Source organism: Phascolarctos cinereus, unplaced genomic scaffold (assembly GCF_003287225.1).
Source record: "Phascolarctos cinereus isolate Bilbo 61053 unplaced genomic scaffold, phaCin_HiC Scaffold_1;HRSCAF=81, whole genome shotgun sequence".
Classification (NCBI taxonomy): Eukaryota; Metazoa; Chordata; class Mammalia; order Diprotodontia; family Phascolarctidae; genus Phascolarctos; species Phascolarctos cinereus.
The window spans coordinates 234,950,904-234,975,478 of NW_027555514.1; the positions used below are offsets into that span (position 1 = coordinate 234,950,904).

Consider the following 24,575-nt stretch of genomic DNA (forward strand, 5'->3'; position numbering starts at 1 on the left):
AACAAACCCAGGAACTATATGAACACAGTAACAAAACACTTTTCACAGAAATAAAATCATATCTAAACAATTGGAAAAAATATTAATTGCTCATGGGTAGAGCAAGCCACTATAATAAAAATGAAAATTCTATCTAAATTTATTTATTCTGTGCCACATTAATCAAAAAATTTATAGAACCAGAAAAAAATAATAACAAAATTCATCTGGAGGAGCAAAAGGTCAAGAATATCAAGGGAATAAATGAAAAGAAATGTGAAGGAAAATGGTCTAGCTGTACCAGATCTCAGACTCTATTATAGTGGTAATCATCAAAACAATTTGGTACCAGCTAAGAGATAGAATGGTGGATCATTACACTAGATTAGGTACACAATACATTGTAGTAAATAACCATAATAATTTAGTATTTGATAAATCCAAAGATGCAAGCTTTTGGGACAAAAACCTCACTATTTGACAAACGCTGCTAGGAAAAGTAGAAAGCAGATTGACAGAAACTAGATATATACCAACATCTCACACTGAAAGATAAAGTCAAAATGGGTATATGATTTAGACATAAACAGTAGTACCATAAGCAAATTAGAGGAGCATGGAATAATTTATCTGTCAGATCTGTGGATAAGGGAAGATTTTAGGACCGAACAAGAGATAGAGAGCATTACAGAATGTAAAATGGATAATTTTGGTTACATGAAATTAAGTTTATGCACAAAGAAAACCAATGCAACCAAGATTAGAAAGAAAGCAGAAAACTGCGGGGATGGGGGATTTTTAGAGCAGACATTTCAGATAAAGACCTCATTTCTCAAATATAGAGAACTGAGTCAAATAAGATAAATGGTCATTCCCAATAGATAAATGGTCAAAAATTATATACAGGCAGTTTTCAGAAAAAAAATCAAAACTATCTATGGTTATGAAAAAATGCTCTCAATCACTATTGATTAGAGAAATGTAGATTAAAACAACTCTGAGTTGCTACCTCACACCTATCTGGTTGGCTAGTGTGGCAGAGAAAGAGAATGACAAATATTGGAGGGGATGTGGAAAATTTGGGACACTAATGCACTGTTAGTGGAGTTGCGAACTGATCCAGCCATTCTGGAGAGAATTTGGAACTTTGCCTAAAGAGCTATAGAATTGTGTATACCCTTTGATCCAGTAACACCACTGCTAGGTCTGTATCCCAAAGATATTTTAAAAAGGGGTGGGAGGGCGAACCTATCCATACAAGGGTATTTATAGCAGCTCTTTTTGTGGTGGCTGAGAATTGGAAATTGAGAGGATACCCATCAGTTGAGAGGGAATGGCTGAACAAATTGTGGTATGTGATTGTAATGGAATATATACGATGATACTGTAAGTGCTATAAGAAATGACAAGCAGCGGGCAGCTGGGTGATGCAGTGGATAGAAAACTGGCCCTGGAGTCAGGAGGACCTGAGTTCAAATGTGGCCTCAGATACATATGTAACATTTAGTAGCTGTGTGACCCTAGGCAAGTCACTTAACCCCATTGCCTAGCCAAAAAAACAAACAAACAAAAAAGAAATGACAAGCAGGATGATTTCAGAAAAACCCAGAAAGACTTATGCAAACCAATTCAGGATGAAATAAGCAGAACCAGGAGAACATTTTACATAGTAATAGCAATATTGTACAATGAACAACTGCTGTTCCCAGCAATACAGTGACCCAAGACAATTCCAAAGGACTCATTATGAAAAATGTGAACTGGTGGCATCTGAAGATGGATTAAGTATAGTATTTTCCTCCCTGCCCTTCGCATTCCAGCTCAACCTCTGTTGGTCATTATTTGGGTTTTGATAGCTCAGAGTGAGTGTAAATACCAATTATTTCTGTTCTGGCCAGAAACTAACTCTGAGGATCTTTCCTTCCCAGATTGATTTTTTTTTAAATAAGTAAAAGAGGCCATTCTCTTCCTCATTTCTTACCTAGCCTTAATCGCTGAATGGGTGTTGCCTCAGACAAACTGAGATCTGGGAAAGACTTTGGCTTAAAAAGCCAAGGTCTCCCACTGCATCTGGAGCCATCTCCAGTCGTCCTGACCTATGTCTTACCACTGGACTTAGATGACTCTGGAGGAGAGAGGGAGGCTGATGACTTTGCATGGCCCTGCTTCACTTATATCCAATTCATTTGCAAGTCAAGACATCACCCCCTAATGTCGTTGGTCCTCTTTGAGAATGAAGGACAAGCAACAACATTCCTTCCTCCCTTCCTCCCTTCCTTCCTTCCTTCCTTCCTTCCTTCCTTCCTTCCTTCCTTCCTTCCTTCCTTCCTCCCTTCCCCCTTCCTCCTTCTTCCTTCCTTCCTCCCTTCCTTCCTTCCTTCCTTCCTTCCTTCCTTCCTTCCTTCCTTCCTTCCTTCCTTCCTCTTCCTCCCTTCCTCCCTTCCTCCCTTCCTCCCTTCCTCCCTTCCTTCCTTCCTTCCTTCCTTCCTTCCTTCCTTCCTTCCTTCCTTCCTTCCTTCCTCCCTTCCTCCCTTCCTCCCTTCCTTCCTTCCTTCCTTCCTTCCTTCCTTCCTTCCTTCCTTCCTTCCTTCCTTCCTTCCTTCCTTCCTTCCTTCTTCCTTCCTTCCTTCCTCCTTCTTCTTTCTTCCTTTTTTTTCTCATTTGAGTTTTCTTCCACAAAATGACTAATATTGAAATATATTTTACATGATTGCACATGTACTATCAGGTGGAGCTCAATATTTTTTTTAAAGTTAAAAATTGTTTTTGTGTAAGTGGAGAAAAAATAAATTATTTTTTAAAAGGAGGGGGAAAGTTAGATTAATCTAAGGAAAGAAACTTAATCCTATAATCAAGCTAAAATCAAAGTAATAAGTAAAAAAATTTGCAACTGCTGGGTATCCTACTAGATGCTTCACTGGCCTTGTTCACTCTACTATGGTGAAGAGCTCCCCTTGCATTCACTGCATATTTTCATTGTTAGCTTTTAAAACTCAAGTTTTGTGTTGCAATAATGCCCCCAAAGCATAGTGCAATTCCTTTGGGCTCTAGGCCCAACCATGCGAAGTCAGTGATGCAGCTTAGTGAGAAAATAAAGGTGTTAGGTAAACTTTGTTCAGGAAACGTCTGCAGCTACTGTTGGCTGCAAGTTTGGCTTTAATGAATGGACAGTTTGTTACATCTGCAGAAAGGAGGAAAGTATTTGTGAAAGTGTGAATCTGCTTCAGAAAGTGCTAAGGTAACCTCTCAAGTGCAGGTGAGGGAATTTAAAAAATAGAAAAGTGGCCAAGTTTGTGGGTAAATGAGTTAGTGTTTTGTTAATGTTTTGTCGCAAAGAATTCTATGCAGATCGGTTGTGAAAAATTGCAGTTTTTGGTGACTGTGGGAACCTAACCCCCTTCCCATCCGTTCAGCGTATCAACATTTGCACTTTTGAATTTGCTCAGTTTTCTAGGAACATTGCTTCCACCAAAGTTGAGGATTGACCGTATACATAAGCAGATTCTAGTAGGAGGACACCAGGACCTAAGAAAGCTTGTAGGAGGTGGCTCTTGAACTGAACTTTTCAGGCATTAAGAAAGGCAAACAAATAGAATAGAAAATGCAGTGTAGTATACAGAGACTAGCAAGCAGGTTAGTTTGACGGGAATATAGAGTGCATGAAGAAGTAATGAATCAGTCAACAAACATGTGTAAAATGCCAGGCAAAATACTAAACACTATAGGTGGATGTATAAATAAAACAATTCCTATTTTCAAGAATCTTCTATGCTGACAATGGAAACAAGCATATGCACAAACAAATACGAAAAAAGAAAGCTAGGAATAAAAGCAAAGTTGTTAAAAATATGAGGTAGTTTGGGAGGAAGGACAGTGGTTGGTAGGATCAGGAAAGCTTCGTGTAGAAAGTGATGCTTGGGCTGTGTCTTGAAGGAAGAGGATTTTTCAGAGGAGGGAGAGCATTCTAGGCATGGGGGCTGATGGCCTGAGCCAAGGCTCAGAGATAAGAGATGGAGGGTAGTGTGTAACAAACCAAGAAAGGGCAGATTTGCAGAGTGCAGGAAGGGGAATCAACATATAGATGAGTGTGCATAGATAGGTTGGAGCCATAGGTAGATTGTACAGAGATTTAAAAGCTGAAGAAAAGAACTTATCTTTTATCCTAGAGGCAACAGGGAGCCGTTGGAGTTGAGTATGGGGAGTGACAGATCAACCCTGCAGGAAAATCATTTCGTCAGCCATGTGGAGGATAGGCTGGAATGGGGATAGACTTAAGGTAGAGAAATCAGTTGGGGTGCTATTGCAATAATCTGGGAGAGAGGTATTGAGGACCTGAACTGAGGTGGTGGGTATGTGACTAAAGGGAAGGGGACACATGTGAGAAGGAATGATGGAAATGGAACAGATACAATTTGGAGGAATAATGGCCTTCTACAGAAGTAGAAAAGTAGGAAGATGGGTGGGTTTTTGGGGAAAAGATAGTGAGATCTGTTTTAGGAAAGTTGAGTTTGATGTACTATAAACCTGGAAAGGTAGACTAGAGTCAGATTTAGAGGATTTTAAAAGCCAAACAGAAGAGTTAGTGTTTTATCATAGAGGGAGAAGGAGCTGTTGGAGTTTCTTGAGTAAAGGAGTAACTTAAAGCATTTTACAAAATATCCATTACTTGTCTCTAGGAGAAATCGTTTGAACAAATTCATAACAAAATTCGATGTGCAATCAGACCTGGGCTTTAGAGATCCTTCTACAGCTGAGGATATTGAAGTGCAGAGCATTGGATGTGCTAAAGATCACACAGCTCACTCATGACAGGGCTGGCACTGGAACTAAGGTGTCTTGGGCCCTTGTCCAGTGGTTTTTTTTATTTTTTATATGACTATAAAAAACAAGGCATTTTTATTTCTCTTTGATATCATGCCTATTTTTCTAGAAAGGCTTATAACATTTTAAGAGGCTTCATAAACAAAAACTTCAACAATCATTAGAATATTTTTTTCAGCTCTTCCTTTTTTTCCCCTATGCTCAGATGCAATTTGGAAATTAGATTGTTGACTCATATCTAAAAAGATTAAAGCCTTTTATTGAGTAGGCAAATTTAGAAGATTATAAAAGCTCAAAAAAGAAAGTATTTGGGTAGTTTAATTAGGTCAGATGTAATTTGGTTAAAGGCATTGTGGAGGAAGGATACATGGCATCGTAGAAAATATACTGAATTTATGCTTGAATTCAGAGAATATAAAGTAGCAATCTTATTGTATTACCCACCTCATAGAATTGTTATCCCATATAATGTGGGATAAAACACCATATAAATAAATGTGTTGTTATATTTCAATTAGCTTGTATAGGAAGAAAGAAAACAGTCAAAACTACAGCTTAAAAAAACATGTGAACATATGTTTTAATTTGGATTGTCCAAGATCACTCCAAGCAGCTAAATGAATTCTCCCTGCCTTCCTCGTCCTTAATGTCCTTTCCTTTTCTTTGCCTTGTTCTTTCTTGTTATTGTGAGTTTTCCTCACTGCTCATGTGGGCCAGGATCAACATTCTAAAAGCATTGCTGGCCCATTTTGTATCATGCATCTTCTGAGTTAAACAAAAATTCAGTAGTTGTTGTCTGTTGCAGTGTCTGTAAGCTCACTTTTTTTTTAGCTCTCTCCTTAAACTCTATTTAACCTTTATGCAAGCATTTTCTTTATTATGATTATCACTGGAAACCAGAGAAAAAGACATTCTTGTCTGACCAAAGTTTTCTTTTTATAGGTTATTTTCTTATCTGAAAGCTTTACTGTCTCATAAAGTGTGCTTCATTTGTCACACAAACTATGTTTACAGCTCTTCTGTTAGATTAACTAGTTTTTGAAAAAGCAGCTTGATGTAGTGGAAAGAACACTGGCACTGGAGACTAAAGACCTGTCCTGGATTCCAGTCCTGGCTGTACCTCTTCATAACAGTGTGATCCTGGACAAATCACATGACCTCTCTGGAACCCCATTTTCTCATCTGTAAAATGAGAATAATAATAATAATAATAATAATAATAATAATAATAATAATGTTTGCATCACTACAGAATGTGTTGTAAGAATTAAATGAAATAACAATGCATGCAAAGTTTGTTTTAAAGTGAGCATATATTGTAAAATATACATTTAATCTTTATGATATCATTTGGTGGCCCTGCATAAGTGCCAATTCCTTTATGAAACATGCTGAATCCCCAATCAAAAATACATTTTACTTATTTCTTATGCACATAGCACACTCATGGAATTATCTTCTTCTCTCCTAGACTTCAAGTTTCTGGAGAGCAGGAAAGGGTGGATCTCCATGTGAGGCACCGTCTCTTATAAAAACCCACACTTGGTATATGGTAGTGCAAGGGCTTGATCTGCCATCCATTTAAAAGGGCTTCCCTCATTCTGGCCTGAGAAAATGAACTTCAGTGGCTTTGTTTTTTTATGGTAATCATTCATTTGCCATATTTTTGTTTTATATTTGTAGGAATATTTGCCTTTAAATGTGCTCGTGCAGAAGAATTGTTTAACATGTTACAGGAGATCATGCAAAATAATAGCATAAATGTGGTAGAAGAGCCAGTAGTAGAAAGGAATCACCAACAGACTGAATTGGAAGTCCCCCGAACCCCTCGAACTCCCACTAGTAAGTACCTGTCTTCACACAAAGGCTTTAGAGAAGAGGTTATAACCAATAGATGGATGGCTTGGAGAAAGGGGAGAGAGAGAAAGAGAGGGAAAAGGAGAAAGAACGTTTACTAAGTTTTTGCTGTATGCAAGAGACTGGTAAGTAGAAAAGAAAGATAGTGCCTGAATTTAAGTAGCTCACATTCTAGAAGAGGAAGACAAAAAAGATGGGCTTTGCCTGCAAGTCAGATAGAAAGGGCCCAAAGGTCCTTAGATTGCAAAGGAGCTGGTAATGTATCTTGTTTTGTGTCATTTCCATTGATCAAAACATTTCTGTTTCTGCCAAGGACTTGGGTGGCAAGAATTTTCTTTCCTAGGTCTTTAGTAGCTATGGCTAACAGGGGAGATGAGGGCTATAGCACTGACAGACAAATATCCTAGGTTGCAGCTCCACAATGATTTCTTCCCTAAGCAGGCTATGGGGGCTGGGTATGTGGATTGGGAAGAAGTGTTTTTTCTGAGGAATTTGGGCTTACCTGCCCAGGATATATAGATATGTGTTGAATAATATGAATCTGAAATAAATATGAGTTATGTGTAACTGCATTGTCATTAGTATATTTTTAGGTAGGTTGCTATCTAGTAAAAAAAATTATAATTTAAACTCTAAATTGTGAGTAGCTTATAAATTTCTCATGCAGGAATGGAGACTAGTTGACCATTTTGTTGAGGATTTGGCACTTGAAAGCACTTTACCTATCTATAAACCCTGTACTTTCCATGGTGGTTGCTTTTTAAAGCAACCCCAAATGGGATTGCACTTTCTGGTTGAGGTATTCTGTGGGGTCATTTAGAATTCTGATAGATATATAAAGTAACAGCAACACAGTCACATTATCTTTGTTTTGTAAAAATCCTGTTAGCTCCTGGGTTTGGTGCACAGAATTTACCTAATGGGTATCCTCGATATCCATCATTTGGAGATGCTTCATCCCATCCTTCAAGCAGGCATCCCTCTGTGGGAAGTGCGCGCCTTCCTTCAGTGGGAGAAGAATCAACACATCCACTGCTTGTCGCAGAGGAACAGGTAACTGTGTGTTAGCTAACTGTGATGAGTGTAGGTTAAGGCTAAAGGCCTGATGTGTCCAAGCAGTGAATAACAGCTGATTTGTTCATCAAGCTTCTTTTTACATTTGAATTGCGGAAGTTATTTATTGACTTAAGTCAATTCCTGTGTCATGATTAGAAGTGTTAGCATGTTTCTTTATGGTAATTGGCTGAGTACAAGTCCCAGTATAAACTGTAAGATTAATAAAATTTAGATGTTCTTATGAAATCCAGAGTTTCATTTCACTGATTGCCTCATAATCAAAATATAGGACATGTCAGTCAGCTTATGCTTCCAGATACCTGTTCAGTGATTGATATTCAACTGAATTAAACCAATATTATGTGCAAGGTACTGCGCTATGACCCCAAGATACTACAAGATCCTGAAGTATTTTCAGAATTATCTAAACAAGGAAAATAAATTATATTCAGCATAATTTTAGTGTTGTATAGTTTAATTCTTTGAAAAGTGGTTGGTAATCCATTTAAATTATTATAGTGTATTATATATTTATAGTAATTTATGTACATGTTTTAATCTCTATTAGATTATAAAATTAAATTTTTATGTCTTCATGTCCCTTGTAATACTTTGCAAGTAATAGGTACTTAATAAATATTTATCAAATGATTGTTGGCTATATTCCCAATAATATATCACTTACTCTTAACATCTAATTCTCCAAATATGTCAGGTAAGTGTTTACTACATAACCTCTTAGCTTAAGCCCACAAATCATTCACTTTGGTTATTGAAGTAAATTGTGGTAAATAAATTGAACTAAATGTTGAAGTAAAAGATTAATTCATTATTTTGTTCCTTTCTTGCTAAAGAAACACGTAACTACATATGTGTGTATATATGTATTTGACTGAAATATATAATCACATATGAAACTGGTCGTTATGTATCTTTTTACCATAGATACAGCCAGTGGTTAAATGCTATAAACATAAAAGCTAAAGACTTGTTGAAAATTTTTGTGATTACAGTCTATTTAACTTTCTTGTGAATAAAAATAATCTTCATTTTTAGAAATTAGTCATTGTTTTTAACAGTATTTATTTTATTTGGATTGTACCTACAGAGTGACAAAGGTAAATATAGCAGTATTCAAAGTAACAGTAAGGTCTCAGGTATTTAGGGAAGTAGTGAAGAGAAAAGAAATCAAGAATGAAAGTAAGGTTTCACCATAAGAGACTGCAAACAGGAAGGACTAACAAATAAAGACATCATGCATGGTGTTAGAGTTTTACTCAGTTTTGAAGGAGGAAAAAGGGGAGGTGATTGTAGGATTAGAATGTGTAGTCTTTCTTAACTAGAACACAGAATGACCCAGCTAGTCATTTCGTATTTGTTGAGGGTGCCCTTACTAATTATTTTCTGTTCTTCCTTCTCTACTAACCTCATGTGAAATTTTAGGCTTAGTTAAGAATTGTTTATAGTTAGTTCTAAGACTAACAAGAGACCCAGATTTCACTTTTAGGTAGAATTTTACAAAGCAGTTTAAGAAACATGCTTAAACCCTGGGAAGGGGTAATTTCTATTTCTTTATTTTTAGAAATATTGAAGTTTTGGGATTTCAGAGGAGTAACTGCCCTTCAAGAAAGATTACTGGGATTAAATATCTTATGGAATAAGTGTTTGGAAGGGAAAGATATTGAGATTATACAATAAAATGTACAACTAATGTGTGATAAAGCACATTTTTTTGTTGTTTGGGACTGAATATTTAAAACCATTTATTTTCTTTAAGGTACATACCTACGTCAACACTACAGGTGTGCAGGAAGAGAGGAAAAACAGATCAAGTGTGCACATACCTTTAGAGACAAGGCTTTCTAATGTTGAAAGTAACAAAGCAAGAGAAGAGCAGAGTGATATTGAGGACAGAGATCCTCAGATTCTTCTTGAGCCTGAAGGAGTCAAATTTGTTTTAGGACCAACCCCTGTTCAAAGGCAGTTAATGGAAAGAGAAAAACTGGAGCAACTTGGAAAAGAACAAGTTAGTGGTGGCGGTACCAACAACACTGAGTGGGACACTGGATATGACAGTGATGAACGAAAAGATGCACCCTCGGGTAACAAACTGGTGTATGAAAATATCAATGGGCTGTCCATTCCTAGTGCCTCAGGGGTCAGGAGAGTTCGTCTGACATCTACCAGTACCTCAGATACCCAGAATATCAACAACTCGGCTCAGAGGAGAACTGCATTATTAAACTATGAAAACTTACCATCTTTGCCTCCGGTTTGGGAAGCCCACAAGCAAAGTCGAGATGAAGATGACAGTTTAGGACCAAAGACCCCATCTCTCAATGGCTATCACAGTAACCTGGATCCAATGCATAACTATGTGAATACAGAGAATGTAACAGTGCCAGCCAGTGCTCACAAGGTAGAATTTACCAGGCGCCGGGACTGTACACCAACAGTCTTTAATTTTGACATCAGGCGTCCAAGTTTAGAACATAGGCAGCTCAACTACATACAGGTTGATTTGGAAGGTGGTAGTGACTCTGACAACCCTCAGACTCCAAAAACTCCCACCACTCCACTTCCACAAACTCCCACCAGGCGCACAGAGCTGTATGCTGTGATAGACATTGAAAGAACGGCTGCTATGTCAAGCTTGCAGAAAGCACTGCCGCGAGACGATGGTACGTCTAGGAAGACTAGACACAATAGTACTGACCTGCCTATGTGAGCCCTGGAAACATTACATCCATCGTTTGCACCTTTGTGAAGTTTTTAAAAATGAAGATGCAAGTGCTTCATTTTCATTTCTAAACACTAACACCTTTTATAGACTGATAGAATTTTTTTCCGAATACTTCATGTGCTTGTTTTAACTAAAGGGAATTAATGTAGAGCAGGTACTCATTAAAGAACACTAATTACATTCTATCATAGTTGTTACTGTATAGCAACATTGCCATTTTCACAGTGCCTATTTAATTGAGAGTGGAAGTGAGTGACATCCCAGTTTTGAGTTTTTCAATATTCTGGACTCGTGCCTATCATTTTATGTCTAATCATGGTTGACATTTATAACATTTTATAAAACCTCTTGATGTGTGCATTACTAGCAGATAAATCTAGTCTTTGAAAGTAAATATCTGTAAATTCACTTTCCAGGTTAGGTGGCCTCCAGCATGAGTCATTCATCATTTCATTAATTAAAGGCTTTTTGACTTGAGCCAAATGCATTGTACATAAAAGGAATATATACATACATACATATATATATATATATATATATATATATATATATATATATATATACATATATATGTATATATATATACGTATATATATATATATACATCTATATATATATATATATTATATATATATTATATGGTATACCATCCCTCCTTATATACCAGTCAAGTCCTTTTCCTAAAACTTTATTAGAATAACACATCCATGAATATGGCGTACTCTTGGTGTGTGTTAGAAGGGCAGGATGGGGAAAGTTCCCTTCTCCTTACCTCATGCTTTCATTTTAAGGGTATGTCAAGGTTCCCTTGATCAGAAGCACCATGGGAATTTAGAACCAATCTCAGGCCAATACTACCAGAAAAGAGTTGCAATTTCTCATCAACCGTATTCTCCAATAGAACATTAATCTCAGCATTGTTTCCTGGAGGCGTTTATATTTGTGCCATTAAGTTTCCACTTATCTTTTCTTTTTACCTTTGGTGTTCAGGATGTCTGTTTTGTTAAATGATGTCTTTAGGTTTAAGATGGTTGAGTTTGTATATGGTTTTGTTGTTTATCTGTTCAGTCTTATTTAGTCTATGTTTTGTCAAATTATGGTTTTGAAGGTTCATTTGGAACTTACTGTTAGATTTTAACAGGGTTGCCCTTTTCCAGTATTTATTGATATGCTGTTTACTTTTTCGAGTCTTATAGAGACATCCACTTGATTTTAAATTTTCATTCATGTGTCCATAGATGAACTCTTTGGTTGCAAATGAAAGTAGACACTTATAAAATAAAAAGTTCCCCAGAGGTACTGTAGATTTATCAATGGACACACTCCTCTGCACTTTAGCAGTGATTTTCTCAGTTATATAAAGCCTGGCTGCAGTTGTACTCCACCCACTGTAATAATGTTCATCAGCTATGCTTATCCTTTCAAACATAGCTAGAATTTAGCTTTTACCTTGATTTTGGCGGAATGTTAATATACTGTTATATCAGCCTCGCAGGGGCAGTGGAAGATCTGTAGCAAAGAGATCATGTCATACCCTAGGATTTAGAGGAATTGATGTTTGTTTAAACTAATCCTCCAGGTTCCATGATTCTTGAGAATGGAAGGGGAAGTAGACGGAAGGGTTGGGTCACTTACAAATGGTTTTACTTAGGTTCCTAAATTTTTAGACTTTACATTTGAGACTTTACATTTAGGCTTAAATTATAGCACTAATTTAGCTGGAAATCATTTCATTCAAGTAGCCAGTCTATTCATTGGGTTACCCTATTGGTAAAGGCAGTTCATGTGTTTGCATTGCAGTAGAGTGGTGTCATTGTAAACAAGGTAAGACGTCAAAGTTGTTGCATTAGTGCCCTTTGTTTGCCTAGCAGGATTTTTGTATTCTGTGAACTTGGTGCTTGCAAAAAGTGAGAGACTAAAATGCTCACTAGAGCCGTGGTGCCAGGTGGGCAGTTTCTCTGATACAGTTCCCTTTTGCAATATCTTATACTATTCCATTCTTGATTTCTCCTGAGAAGATTTCTAATTGTGCCAAATTTGTGTGATGGTTTTTATAGCATGGAATAAGAATCACAACACTAATATACATGCTCTTAATTTGAGAAATAACAGCAAAGACTGCTAGAATATTCCCCTCTGTGTGAAAGGGCTAATAATATCTGTCTGTTCTTTCAGGTTGAAACCCTTCCTTCTTTCTTTTTCTCCCTTTATGCCCCTTCCATCCCAAGTTCCCAACTTGCTTTTTAAAAACATGCCAATCTAACAGCTTTGCTGTAGGTTCTGCACTAGCATAGCAATACCTACGAAGTATTTGACTTTTACTGTCAGATGAGTATTAGATGCATACAGCTGGTGCTACCATCTGGTTACCTGCTGAAATTCATCTATTTTCCTATTTAATAAATACATTCCTCTAGAGATTTTGCAATAAGACTTAAGCTGCACCCTAGGAATGTATATCTGACTTACCAGGTGTATGTTTTTATGAGATACTTTTTGTTAACATGTAATTTATTCCCAACAGGATCTCCCTCTACACACTTATTCTCCATCTGCATTCTCCCAGATGGAAGGAGATATAGCTACTTTTCCTTGGCATGATTTCTTCTTTGATTCTCTTTTCATGTAAAAATTAAAATGTGGTGCCTTCCCTCCCACCAGGAAGATAGTCGAGTGGTTCTTTCATTTTACTGCTGCTTGTGGAGTGATGAGATATGCACTTTACCCTTGAAGACTCAGCAAAAAACATTTTCACTTTCCAGCTGATCTAAAATAGACTGCAGATATCAGGCTTGGGTCTTATTAAAATTTGCCAATAAGTTTTTGTGTTTATAAATGTTAATTAACATTGATCCCACACTTAAATGTTAGATGGAATGAGACAAGGCTGTATTTTTTTTTCCAGAAAATCTGTGGCACATCATATTTAAAAAAAAAAGTACCTCAATAATGTTTTACAAAATTGGGAAAGGGGCCTTATGTTTTCAGCTTCCCAGCCACACAACACTGTGTTTTTGCCTGCAAGTAAACCTGATTTTTTTATACCAAGCTAACTATTGCCATCCCCTCCCTCAGGCTATCTAACCAATAATGCCCCTGTAATTTGTGCAGTGTGGAGTAAGTGTCCACAGATTATGCCTCCATCAGAGAACTCATGGGTGAGTAACAGATATCTTACCATCACATTTACAGTTCTGATGTGTGAGGTATATGGTACTAAATAATGTTTTCCCTGAACTTTGCCAAATGTTGAATATAGGCATTGGTACGGAATTACTGAATGTATAGAAAACACTTTTGACTTGAAAAATAAGTCTTAAACCATGTACCACAAGATGCTGTGCCCAGACCAGCCCTGGCCTACCTTTCCGCCTTCTGGTTCTCCTTTCACTCCATTTATCTACCCTTTCCCCCTTCCCTCTCTCTTCCTGTATCCATCACCCTATCATATAACACTTCATTCTGTTGTAGCATCATTAGGGCTAGTTTTCTGCATCTTTAACTACACTATAGAGTTGCAGTTGCAGTACAATTGGTTACCATTATAGCATGGAAAATGACTGGTATTAATAGTACAGTAGTCACCAGTGTGCCACAGTTGCATTATTAAATGCAAAACATACATTTTTATAAAGGCCAAATTTGTATTATTATGTTTTTATTTCATTACAGTGTATAATATTGTAAGATTATTATGTCCTAATTCACATTATAAAATGTTAAGTTTTTCCTACTTAAAGGCATAAATATAGCAACTTTGTATAAAGGTAGCTTACTAGATTTTTAATTTTTTCTTTTATAAAAAGTTGTCTAAACAGTGGGACTACCATTGCCAAATTGTATATGAAATATGAATTTTGCCCCTCCCCTTTGGTTAATTTCTTTTATAAACATTCCATGTTTCTCTAATAAAAGACAAAAGTGATACTGTACTATGCAGAAATTGTGTATTTTTGATGCTGTTTCTTATCGCCATTTTAAATCTTGGTTTGCTTTTTTTTAGCATTGATAATAACTTACCAAATGTTAAAAGCCTTGTGCCATATGATGTTGACATCATTGTGTGCCCTTCTCTTTAAGCCCTCCTTTCCCATCATTCCCCATCCGTACCAACTTCGTATTTTGTAGCATGGCAATAAAATACTGAGTTTATATTATAGCAGTGTGTGGCTTTTTGGTGGATGTGGACATGGCTATGTTGGTGTTTACTTCCTTTTTTGAAGACATCTCCATTTGGTGTGATAACTGTCTCAAGAGACCCTATGCTTTGCATGAAAGGTGCAGTACCAACCTTTCAAACTCAGGTTTGTTCATACTTTTTTTTTTCTATTCTGTGCGTGTCAGAATCCCATAATAGTAAAAACCTCAATTAGCAGGACCGTTTAGGAAAAACAATGGTCTGTTAATTGAGTATGATTAGACTAAAATTTCAGCAGCAAACTCTCTTAAACCTATTGTCAAATTTTTCTATAATGTGTTCAGCTTTGTGGCTTATTAAATAAAGTATACCAAACACAATTTAATCTTTGATGATTAAATGTCTTACATTGCTTCAGGGTTGTCATTCTGAACATGGATTCTCATTGTAAAGCCCTGTAGATAATGTGGGTGACTGGGCTGAATAAATAATAACCCAGTTTCTAAATAATTGTTAAATAAGACCTGATATGAGTTTGTATTTAAAATCACTTTCCTTCTCCCTCCTAAAAATAGAGTGCTTTATAGCAACATTTTGGTTAATTGAAGGCTCTACTGATTTACAGTTCCAATTTATTGATTTTATTATATTTGGATTTCTCATTAGTGTTCTGAAACTCTGTAAAAGATTTTATTGCTCAGTTCCATTTTCATATATATATGTATGTATGTGTTAAGAATACATACACACACATGCATACATAAGTACACCCTACACATTTCCAAACTGTGTACATAATGTCTTTAGGGGGATAATATTTCAGGTGGTACAGTCTGACTTCTTCTGGACTTTGAGCCAGAAAGACCCGAGTTCAAATTTAGACACTTTGGACAAATTCAAACACTTACTAGCTGTGTGACCCTAGGCGAATCATTTCACTTCTGTCTGCCTTAGATTCCTCAACTATAAAACAGAATAACAGCACCCACCTCTCAGCATTGTGAAGATCAAATGAGATATTTGTAAAGCACAGTTCCTGGTATATAGTAGGCTCTTAGTAGATGATGAGGATGATGAGGATGATGAGGATGATGATGATGATGATGTTATGGCAAGATAGGACTGGTTTTTAAAAACCTTACCAACAGCTTTATTTTTGGAAATCAGGAATTTGATACAAAGGAAAATTAACTTGTTCAAGGTTATATCTGCCTAGTCACTGAGCAATGTGACAAAAGTTCCTTGGATGGACGTCTTGGTAGAAATGCAGTTCTGCAGAGTATTCGTTATTTGACACATTTGACTGTCATCTGTGTAGAAGCTTTTGTGCTAGGGACTGGATGATACGAAAATAGTCTCTATCCTTGAGGGAGCTCACACGTATTTTATGTGTATTCCATCAACATTCAAAAACAAAAACAGGACACCATAAAAAAACATAAATCACAAAGTTAGAATTCCTTTCCCATGTTCAGTGAGCTTGACTGGAACAGAATCAATGAAACAGAGAATGAGCCCTGAAAGGATAGGTACATGTTCTGAGGTTCAGTAAATTTAGATAGGTCCTGGAGTACTGAAAAAGACATTCCAAAAATATTTTTAAGCGCCTGTTGTTTCCAAAGCACTGTTCTAGCAACTTGGGTGTGACAGGAGGGTAGAGAGTGATACAAAGTTTAAGTAAGAAACTATTTGTCTTCTGGGAGTGTACCATTCAGTAAAGACATGAGACAAATACAGAAAGGTTCCTTCTAAATTTTGGGATTTTACAAATCTAGTAGAAACTCCTGCTCAATGGCTGAATCCTCTTTAAGTGGATTTAGGAGCTTATAAAATCATAGGATTTAGGGTGCAGCTAGGTGGTGCAGTGGATAGAGCTCCAGCCTTGGAGTCAGGAGGACCTAAGTTCTAAATCCAGCGTTAGACACTTGACACTTACTGGCTGTGTGACCCTGAGCAAGTCACTTAATCCCAATTGCCTCAGCAAAAAGAAAAAAAAAGATCATAAGATTTAGTAATCTTAAAGATAATTTAGTCCTAATTTTATAAGGGAGGAAAGAGAGGCTCAGAGTGGGAATGACTTGTCCAAGGCCATACAGCCTAGTAGGAAGATAAGACACAGGTTATTACAGTACAAAATAATGTATGAAAAGGGCATCATAGGATCATAGATTTTGAGTTTTATGCACATGCAAGCAGAGTGGTAAGTAAAGGTATAAGTAAGGGGAGATTTTTGTTGGTAGGAGGGGTACAGATGAGGGAATGTTTCCAGAAGTGCCATTTGAGTTGGGCTGGGTAAAAGTTCACTAAACTAGTAGTGTCTGGGGAGGGCACAAAGGGAGTTCTTCCAGGGAAAAGGAACAGCAGGTGGCATGGGGGAAGAATGCCAGGACAGATGAGTTGTAACAGTTTAGCTGGAGCTCACCTGGAAACTACATAGAGGGTAGTAGGATAAGATTGGAAAGGTGGGTATTTCTGTACTGTGGAGAATCTTGAACTTTTTAAAAAATTGTATTGATGTCCCTTGTTTGACATCCTAATTTTCTCCTTTAATCCTCATTCCCTTCCCAGAAAGCTATCCTTTGTAACAAAAACTTTTTTAAGAAGTCTGAATTTCAGTTCAGGAGACGCAAGAGAAAGAAAAACTCATGTTCTTGGGAACTCTAGCCTGCAGGCTTTGATGTCATTGATCCATCCAGGAACATCTGCATCACATGAAGCCATTTCTCTGCTTAGCTTCACCACTCTGGCTGGGCAAACCAACAGACATTTACATGCTCTTTCAAGTTATGGCCCCTTTTAATGGACTTTGAAAAAAGTATTACCTCTTAATTTGGATAACAGTTCTGTTTAAGTCAGAGAAATAAGCTGAGCACTATAAACCAGTATGGTGAGCTCTTAAAAAAAAGTGTCTTTTGTACCTCCCCATCCCCAAGGGGGAGAGGGAATTAGAAGGACAAAAAATTCCTGTAACAAATATGCCACAAGTTCCCACATTGGCCTTTAAAAAAAAGATAGGTGGCTCATGCTGTACCCTGAATCCATCACCTCTTATTAGATGGTGGCTAGCATGTTTCATCATCATCCTGGGGAATTATGGTTAGTCATTGCATTGAATCACAGTTTTAAGTCTTTCAGAGTCATCTATACAAAGTTTTTGTTATTTGTATAAATTGTCCTCCCAGTTCTGCTCACTTCATTCTGCATCAGTCATTTCATATGAGTTTTCCCAGGTTTCTCCATTTCTTAGAGAATAATAGTTCGCTACATTCATGTAGCATAATTTGTTCAAACATTCCCCAATTGATAGGTACCTCCTTAGTTTCCAGTTCTTTGCCACCAACTTGGGGGACAGCAATTAGCATTTGTATGGCACTTTAAGGTTTACAAAGCACTTTACAAATATTTCATGGTATCTTCATAACAACTCTAGATGATAGATGCTGTTATTATCCCCATTTTGTAGACAAGGAAACTGAAATTAAGTGACTTGTGCAGGGTCACACACTGTTAGTGTCTGAGACTTGGGTCTTTTTGATTCCGGGTCTGATAACTGGCCATTGCACTACCTTAGTCCTTTATCTCTTTAATCCCTTTGGAACACAGGCCTGTGTATATGTACAGTTTAACAACTTTGGGGAATAGATCCAAATTGCATTTTAGAATCACTAAACCAATTCACAGATCCACCAACAATTAATTAATGTGCCTGTTTTCCTGTAGTCCTCCAACATTTGTCATTTTCCTTCTTTGTCAACTTTGCCAATCTGATGGGCGTGAGGTAGAATTTCAGAGTTTCTTTAATTTCCATTTCTCTCTTTGTTAGTGATTTGGAACATTTTTTCATATGGGACTATGGGTTAACTTGGATTTCTAGCTAGGTGGTGCAGTGGATAGAGTGCCAGGCCTAGAGTCGGGAAGATCTGAGTTCAAATCCAGCCTTAGATACTTACTAGCTGTGTGACCCTGGGCAAGTCACTTAACCCTGTTTGCCTCGATCTCTTCATCTATAAAATGAGCCGGAGAAGGAAATGGCAAGCCACTCCAGTATCTTTGCCAAGAAAACCCCAAATGGGCTCATGACACAACTGAAATGACTGAGCAAACTTCCTTAGAAAACTGCCTGTTCATATCCTTTGACCATCTGTCAAATAGGGAATGACTTTTATCCTTGTAAACTTGAATGAGTTATCTATCTTGGAAGCTGGTCTTTATTAGAGAACCTTGCTGCAAAGATTCTTTCCCAATTACCCCTCCTTCCCTCCTACTTTCAGCAGCCTTGGTTTTATTTGTGCAAAAACTTTAATTTTAGGTAATCAGAGTTACCTGTTTTATCTTCCGCGGTCCTCTCTATTTTCTTCTGATCATGAACTGTTCTATCAGTCTGAAAAGTAATTTCATCCTTGCTTCTCTAATTTGTTACTCTTGGGCCTATAATGAGGGAGATTCAAGTTCAAATCCAGCCTCAGAGACTTACTAGCTGTGTGACCCTGGGCAGGTCATTTAACCTCTTTTTGTCTCAGTTCCCTCAGCTGTAAAATGGGAATAATAATAGGATCGTTGTAAGGATCAAATGAGATATATGTACATATATATATTTTTTTAAGTGAGGCAATTCAGGTTAAATGATTTGCCCAGGGTCACATAGCTAGTAAGTGTCAAGTGTTTGGTCTGAGGCCAAATTTGAACTCAGGTCCTCCTGACTTCAAGGCGGTGCTCTATCCACTGCAGTCACCTAGCTGCCCCCAAATGAGATATTTTTAAAGCCCTTAGCACAGTGCCTAGCCCATAGGAAGCAGCTAATAAATGCTTGTTCCTTCCACATTCCCCCTTTATGATGCCACCTTTTATGTCTTCAGTTATGTATTCATTTGGAATGTATCTTGGCACGTGTTGTAAGATGTCGGTCTTTACCTAATTTCTGCCAGACTATTTTTCATTGCCCTAGCAGTTTCTGTTGAATAGTGAGTTCTTGCCCCAGTATCTGATATCTTTGAATTTATCAGACAGGAGGCTCCTGTCTTCATTTGCCTGTTTATGTTGTGTGCTAATCTTTTCCTCTAATGGACCTCTCTATAAAAATCCAGCCTGCTTTTTATTTACCCGTATGCCAAGTTGACCAATCAGAACAGAGCTCATGTCAAACAGCTCTCTTGACTCTCAAGGCAAGGCAAATCAGCCTAGCCAGCTCTTCTAATGTAGCAAAACAGTTGTAGCACTTCTTTTCCCCTTCTCTTTACTTTTTCTCAAACAGGAGGTGTATGGCAAAGAGGAACAGGCACTTTGGGGAAACTTCACTTCTTTTACTGAAGTTCTGGTCCGGTGAAGTCAAGCCTTTCTCCAGTTAATCAGGAATCATGTTGCTGAAGCCCTCTTTCTGTCAGCAGACAGCTCCTGGTGCTGGACTCTTCAAATAGTTCCCACAAAGCTGGTCTTCATCCCTTGCTAAATATTTTGCCAGGTTCTTTAGTCTTCGGATTCATCCTTAGCTTCCTAAATCCCCCATATCTTTCTTTCTTTTCTGGCCGCAGACACTTGGCACTTACTAGCTGTGTGATCACTTAACTCCATTGCCTAGCTAAAAAAAAAAATTGTCAATCCTTTTTTACTCATGTCTTGCCTGCCAAATGGTTAAACGTGATCTCTCTCTCTCTCTCTCTCTCTCTCTGTCTCTCTGTCTCTCTCTCTCTCTCTCTCTCTCTCTCTCTCTCTCTCTCTCTCTCTCTCTCTCTCTCACACACACACACACACACACACACACACACACACTCTAAAAGAGCTGTATTCAAACAAACAGGGACTATAATCCCCTGCAGCTCTGAGTTCCCAATAAGGTTTTTAGTACTTACATTTTTAATAAATTAATTCTTTTTATACCTCTTTAAACCTTCAAACTGTTCACATAAAAATGAAGCATCAAGGTAATTTGTTTTTATGACAGTTTATTTTCTTTCCAAAACCTCCCAAATCCCTTTGGTAAACTTTCTTTAAACTCCTATTTTAGCAGTTTTTAAGGCAAAGTTCTTTTCCTACTACTTTCAGGGCTATCAGAATGTTCATTGCCTAATCTATTTATCTCCATTTTCTCCACAAAAATGTGTAAGATATTTTATCCAAAGCTTTGCTAAAATACAGTCAAATGATAGCCACAGCCCTCACCTACGAGTTTAGTAATATTATCAAAAAAGGAAATGAAGTCAGTCTGGAATAAATTGGTTTTTGAAGAAGCCATGTTGGTTCTCTGCCATTTTGGCTTTCTTCCTAGACATTAAGCAACCATTTCTTTAATGATATGTTCTAGAATTTTCTAAGAACTTACAGTCAAGTTCACTGGCTTGTATTTTATTGAATGTATTCTCTTCCCTTTTTTGGAAAATTGGGACATTTGACCTCCAATCTTGTGGTACTTACTCTTTTTTTCCATGCTCTTTTAAGTATCTCCCATAGTGTCTCAGTAATCTCACTACCAGTTTTAGGACCCAAGGATGTACTTCATCTGGGCCAGGTGATTTGAATTCATTAAGGACCTATTTATTTTGAATATTATCTCTCTGATAGTCATTTTTGTTCTGCCATTTCCAGTATAAAGGTTTTTCCCCTTTGCCAAGAAAAAAAAAGAATTCTATCCCTATTTATTTCCTAGCATTTAGCATAATACTTAGCACCTAAGCACTTAATGAAGGCTTTTTAAAATTCATTCATTCATATTCTTGAGTTGGAAGTCAGGTGCTTTCATCAAGTTGACTCCACATCTTGTTTTCTGGTTTTAGAAAAGAAAAAAAAAGTTGCCCTTCTTCTTGATACACAATAATGTAACCTTTCCCCTCTTTTCGAATTGCTTCACTCACTCAAATAGGTTTGCTAGCTATTCCTAATCCAGGGTATTCCAGTTCCTATCTCCTGCCTTCCATGCTTTTCCATGCTCATGTGGTCTCTATTTACCTGGAATCTTGCTTCTCTGGCTCACAGAATTTCTGCCTTCTTCTTTCAAAACAAAGTTTAAGTACCACCTTTTCCACAAGACTTTTCTTAATTTTCCCTATCCCTGTATCAGCACTATTACCCTCTTGAAGAGGGGTCCTACTCTTTCTCTTTGTTATCACCACTTCCCTTTCCAGATGTTCAGCAACCATCACTTTAATGAGCTATTCTTAAATTCTTCCAGGAATTGAAGTCAACTCAGTAGACTATAATTTACAAAATTTGATCTTTTATTTTTAAATTAGGTCATTTTTGTCTCTTTAGACCCTTAATCCAGAGACCTGGGAGAAATCATTTAAAACATAGGTTTGGCTCATATTTAGGGTCTCTCCAAAAGGCATCAGAAAGATATTTAATATATGAAGTAAATGAAATGGAATGGAAAATCATTATGTGTTTACTATACACCAAAAAGTGCTAAGTACTAGTGATATAAATAGAAAAATGAGTCAGTTCCTACTTTTAAGGAATTCACATTCTATTTAGATTCTTCCACTACAAAAGAATAACAGGCTTTGGAACATGCTCATATTACTTAAGCTCTAAGGACCAGCGCTTCTAGGAGAAGACATTCTGCATTACCCTGCCATGTGGATGGGAATAGCCTCTTTTGAATGACTTACAGGCTGTGTCTTTAAAACCAGAAGATATGGGCCTGTCTTTACAGAGGTACCCAGAAAGGGTGAAAATCTGAGTTTACCCACAGAGGGAGCAACATGAAATGAACTGGGGTGAGGGGAGGGGGAGGGACACGACTGTCTTTTTCTACTCTCCTCTTTTATCCTATAGACTTGAGAAATGGATTGGTTTGGGATTTTTCATTTTGGTATTTCCTTTGTCCTTTTCAATTCTAGGCACCAGGCTTCAAATTAATCGATAAACATTTATATTAAGGACTATGCTAATCTCCGGCGATACAAAAAGAAGCAAAAGGCAGTGCCTGCCCTCAAAGAACTCACAATTTAACAGGAGAAAAATCTCAAATGAATTCAGAATTGAGCCATGGTAACCTTGGAGCCAGAATTCTAGGCTAGATATTGCAACCAACCAGCCCATCAAGGAAGCCCTGAGAAATTAGGATGGCAGGGACTTGATTGTCGGTGGGTTTTTGGACTTAGAATTTAGGACTCCTATGACTGAACTAAGCTATAGATCTAACCCTTCACCTCCCTAGAATATGAGATGGTACAGGGAGGATTAAACATGCCTCTTCATGTTTTGGGGAGTAGGTTTGTATATTTGTTCTTATTATATCTTTGAAGTAAAGGCACCTTTGTAAAAGTTAAGCTGACGTAAGTGGTTTAATGGAACTGGGGTGCAGGAGCCTGCTACAATTGAAGCAACAATTGGTGGGGATTGCAGTCAATGATAAGAGAGCCTGGTTCCCTTGAGTACCAGAAAACCTTGACTGAGGGGTGAAATGCAACAGATCTGACCTGGCAGTGGGGGCCAGGGTAATAATTATACTTAAAACACAATGTGCATTGCCAAAGACTTAAAATGTGATATGGTAACCTATATAGTTCCTGCTATACTGTTCCAGGAGGTTGATACCTAAAAACATTAAAAGACGGAATGTTTAGTGAGACTTATCAAATAGCCTTTTCACCGTCACATCAGCTCTGCACTTTCTGAGCAGTTCCTTCAAGCACTCTATCTTTTGGTCGGTCAGTATATGAATTAGATTCCTTTTCCTGTCAGTGTTCATCTTTTCTGAGAAGAGTTTAATTGTAAAAACAGAAACAAAATCTTATTCTGCTGAGGAATCCAGAAACTTTCAAATTCTTAAACCCATGAAGTTATCTCCAAGGCCAGAAATGTCCATTTTAGGATTGCTGTCCAGTCACCTGTGCTCAGGGAAAGAAATGGAAAACAGATAAAGTAGTCAGGGGTACTAGGTCCAGGTTCAGATTCACCTAGGCAACACATGTGCCCACTATTATGTGCAAGGGAGTTGTTATACCTGCTGGGGGCAATGAGACTCCCTACCCTGCTTTATGGGAAATCTAAGACAGTTTCCTCAGATAAGCAGATGGTAAAAGAAAGTAGAATCACTTGTTTTAAGGTCATTTTTATTGAATGGCCCTTCCTATTGAGTAGACCATTCTTCTCGACTCAGTGGCCCAATTCTCTTTGACACAGGCATCCACTGATATAGTCAAAGAGATTCAGAAACCAAAAAGAGGATGATAAGCTTAAGTGCTTCTGTGCTCCACTTGCATGTGTCACTGGAATTGACCAGGGGAGCTCAGCTCAATTCCCCACGTGCTTCTCCCTAGATCCATCCCCATTCAGGTTCCACTGGGGTTCTTCTAGTATATTAAATTGTGAGCTCCTTAAGAGCAGGGACTGTCTTTTGCCTCTTTTTGTATTCCTACTGCTTAGCATAGTTCTAGCACATAATAAGCGTTTGATAAAGACTTGCTGACTGACAGCAAATAGGGAGGGGGTCTTAGTACCCTGGACCCTTATTTGTGTATAGAGATATACATACATACATACATACATACATATATATATATATACACACACACACACACACACATATATACACACACATACATATATATGTATGTATGAATATATATTTGTGTATACAAATATACATATACATACATATATACATAAACACACGCTCATATAGAATGTAAGACACTTGAGGTCAAGACTATTTCTAATTTAGTTTTTGGTTTTGTCTTGTTATCCTCAGGCCTAGCACAGTTACATAGCACTTAAATTAGTTTAAGTGAAATTAAGTTCAAAATAATTCAGTTCCAGTAGAATAGTAGAGACTGGTTCCCAATGGCTAAAGTTGAAATATATTCTGTCAAAAAAAAAGTCAAATGTGAAAGTGGAAAGTTGCATTTGCAGTCAGGAAATCTTAAATTTTATATTGTAATACACTATACTAGCCAGTTTTGCAAAATTTTCTTTTTATTGGAAGTCACTGAAGTGAAGTTTAATGATGCATCTAGGTAACTCGATCTTGGTTTTAAGCAATCA

General features: G+C 37.4%; 1 protein-coding gene across 1 annotated transcript in view; it reads left to right on the forward strand.

Annotated features, from left to right (window-relative positions):
• The window catches only part of FRS2 (fibroblast growth factor receptor substrate 2), a 116,518-nt gene extending 105,879 nt beyond the window's left edge, over positions 1–10,639 (forward strand). The window contains exons 7-9 of the mRNA XM_020990237.2: positions 6,484–6,642; positions 7,547–7,710; positions 9,491–10,639. Of these exons, the coding sequence (XP_020845896.1) occupies positions 6,484–6,642; positions 7,547–7,710; positions 9,491–10,441 (1,274 nt within the window). The 3' untranslated portion in view covers positions 10,442–10,639. The remainder of the gene's footprint in view (positions 1–6,483; positions 6,643–7,546; positions 7,711–9,490) is intronic.
• The last annotated feature ends 13,936 nt before the right edge of the window (positions 10,640–24,575 follow it).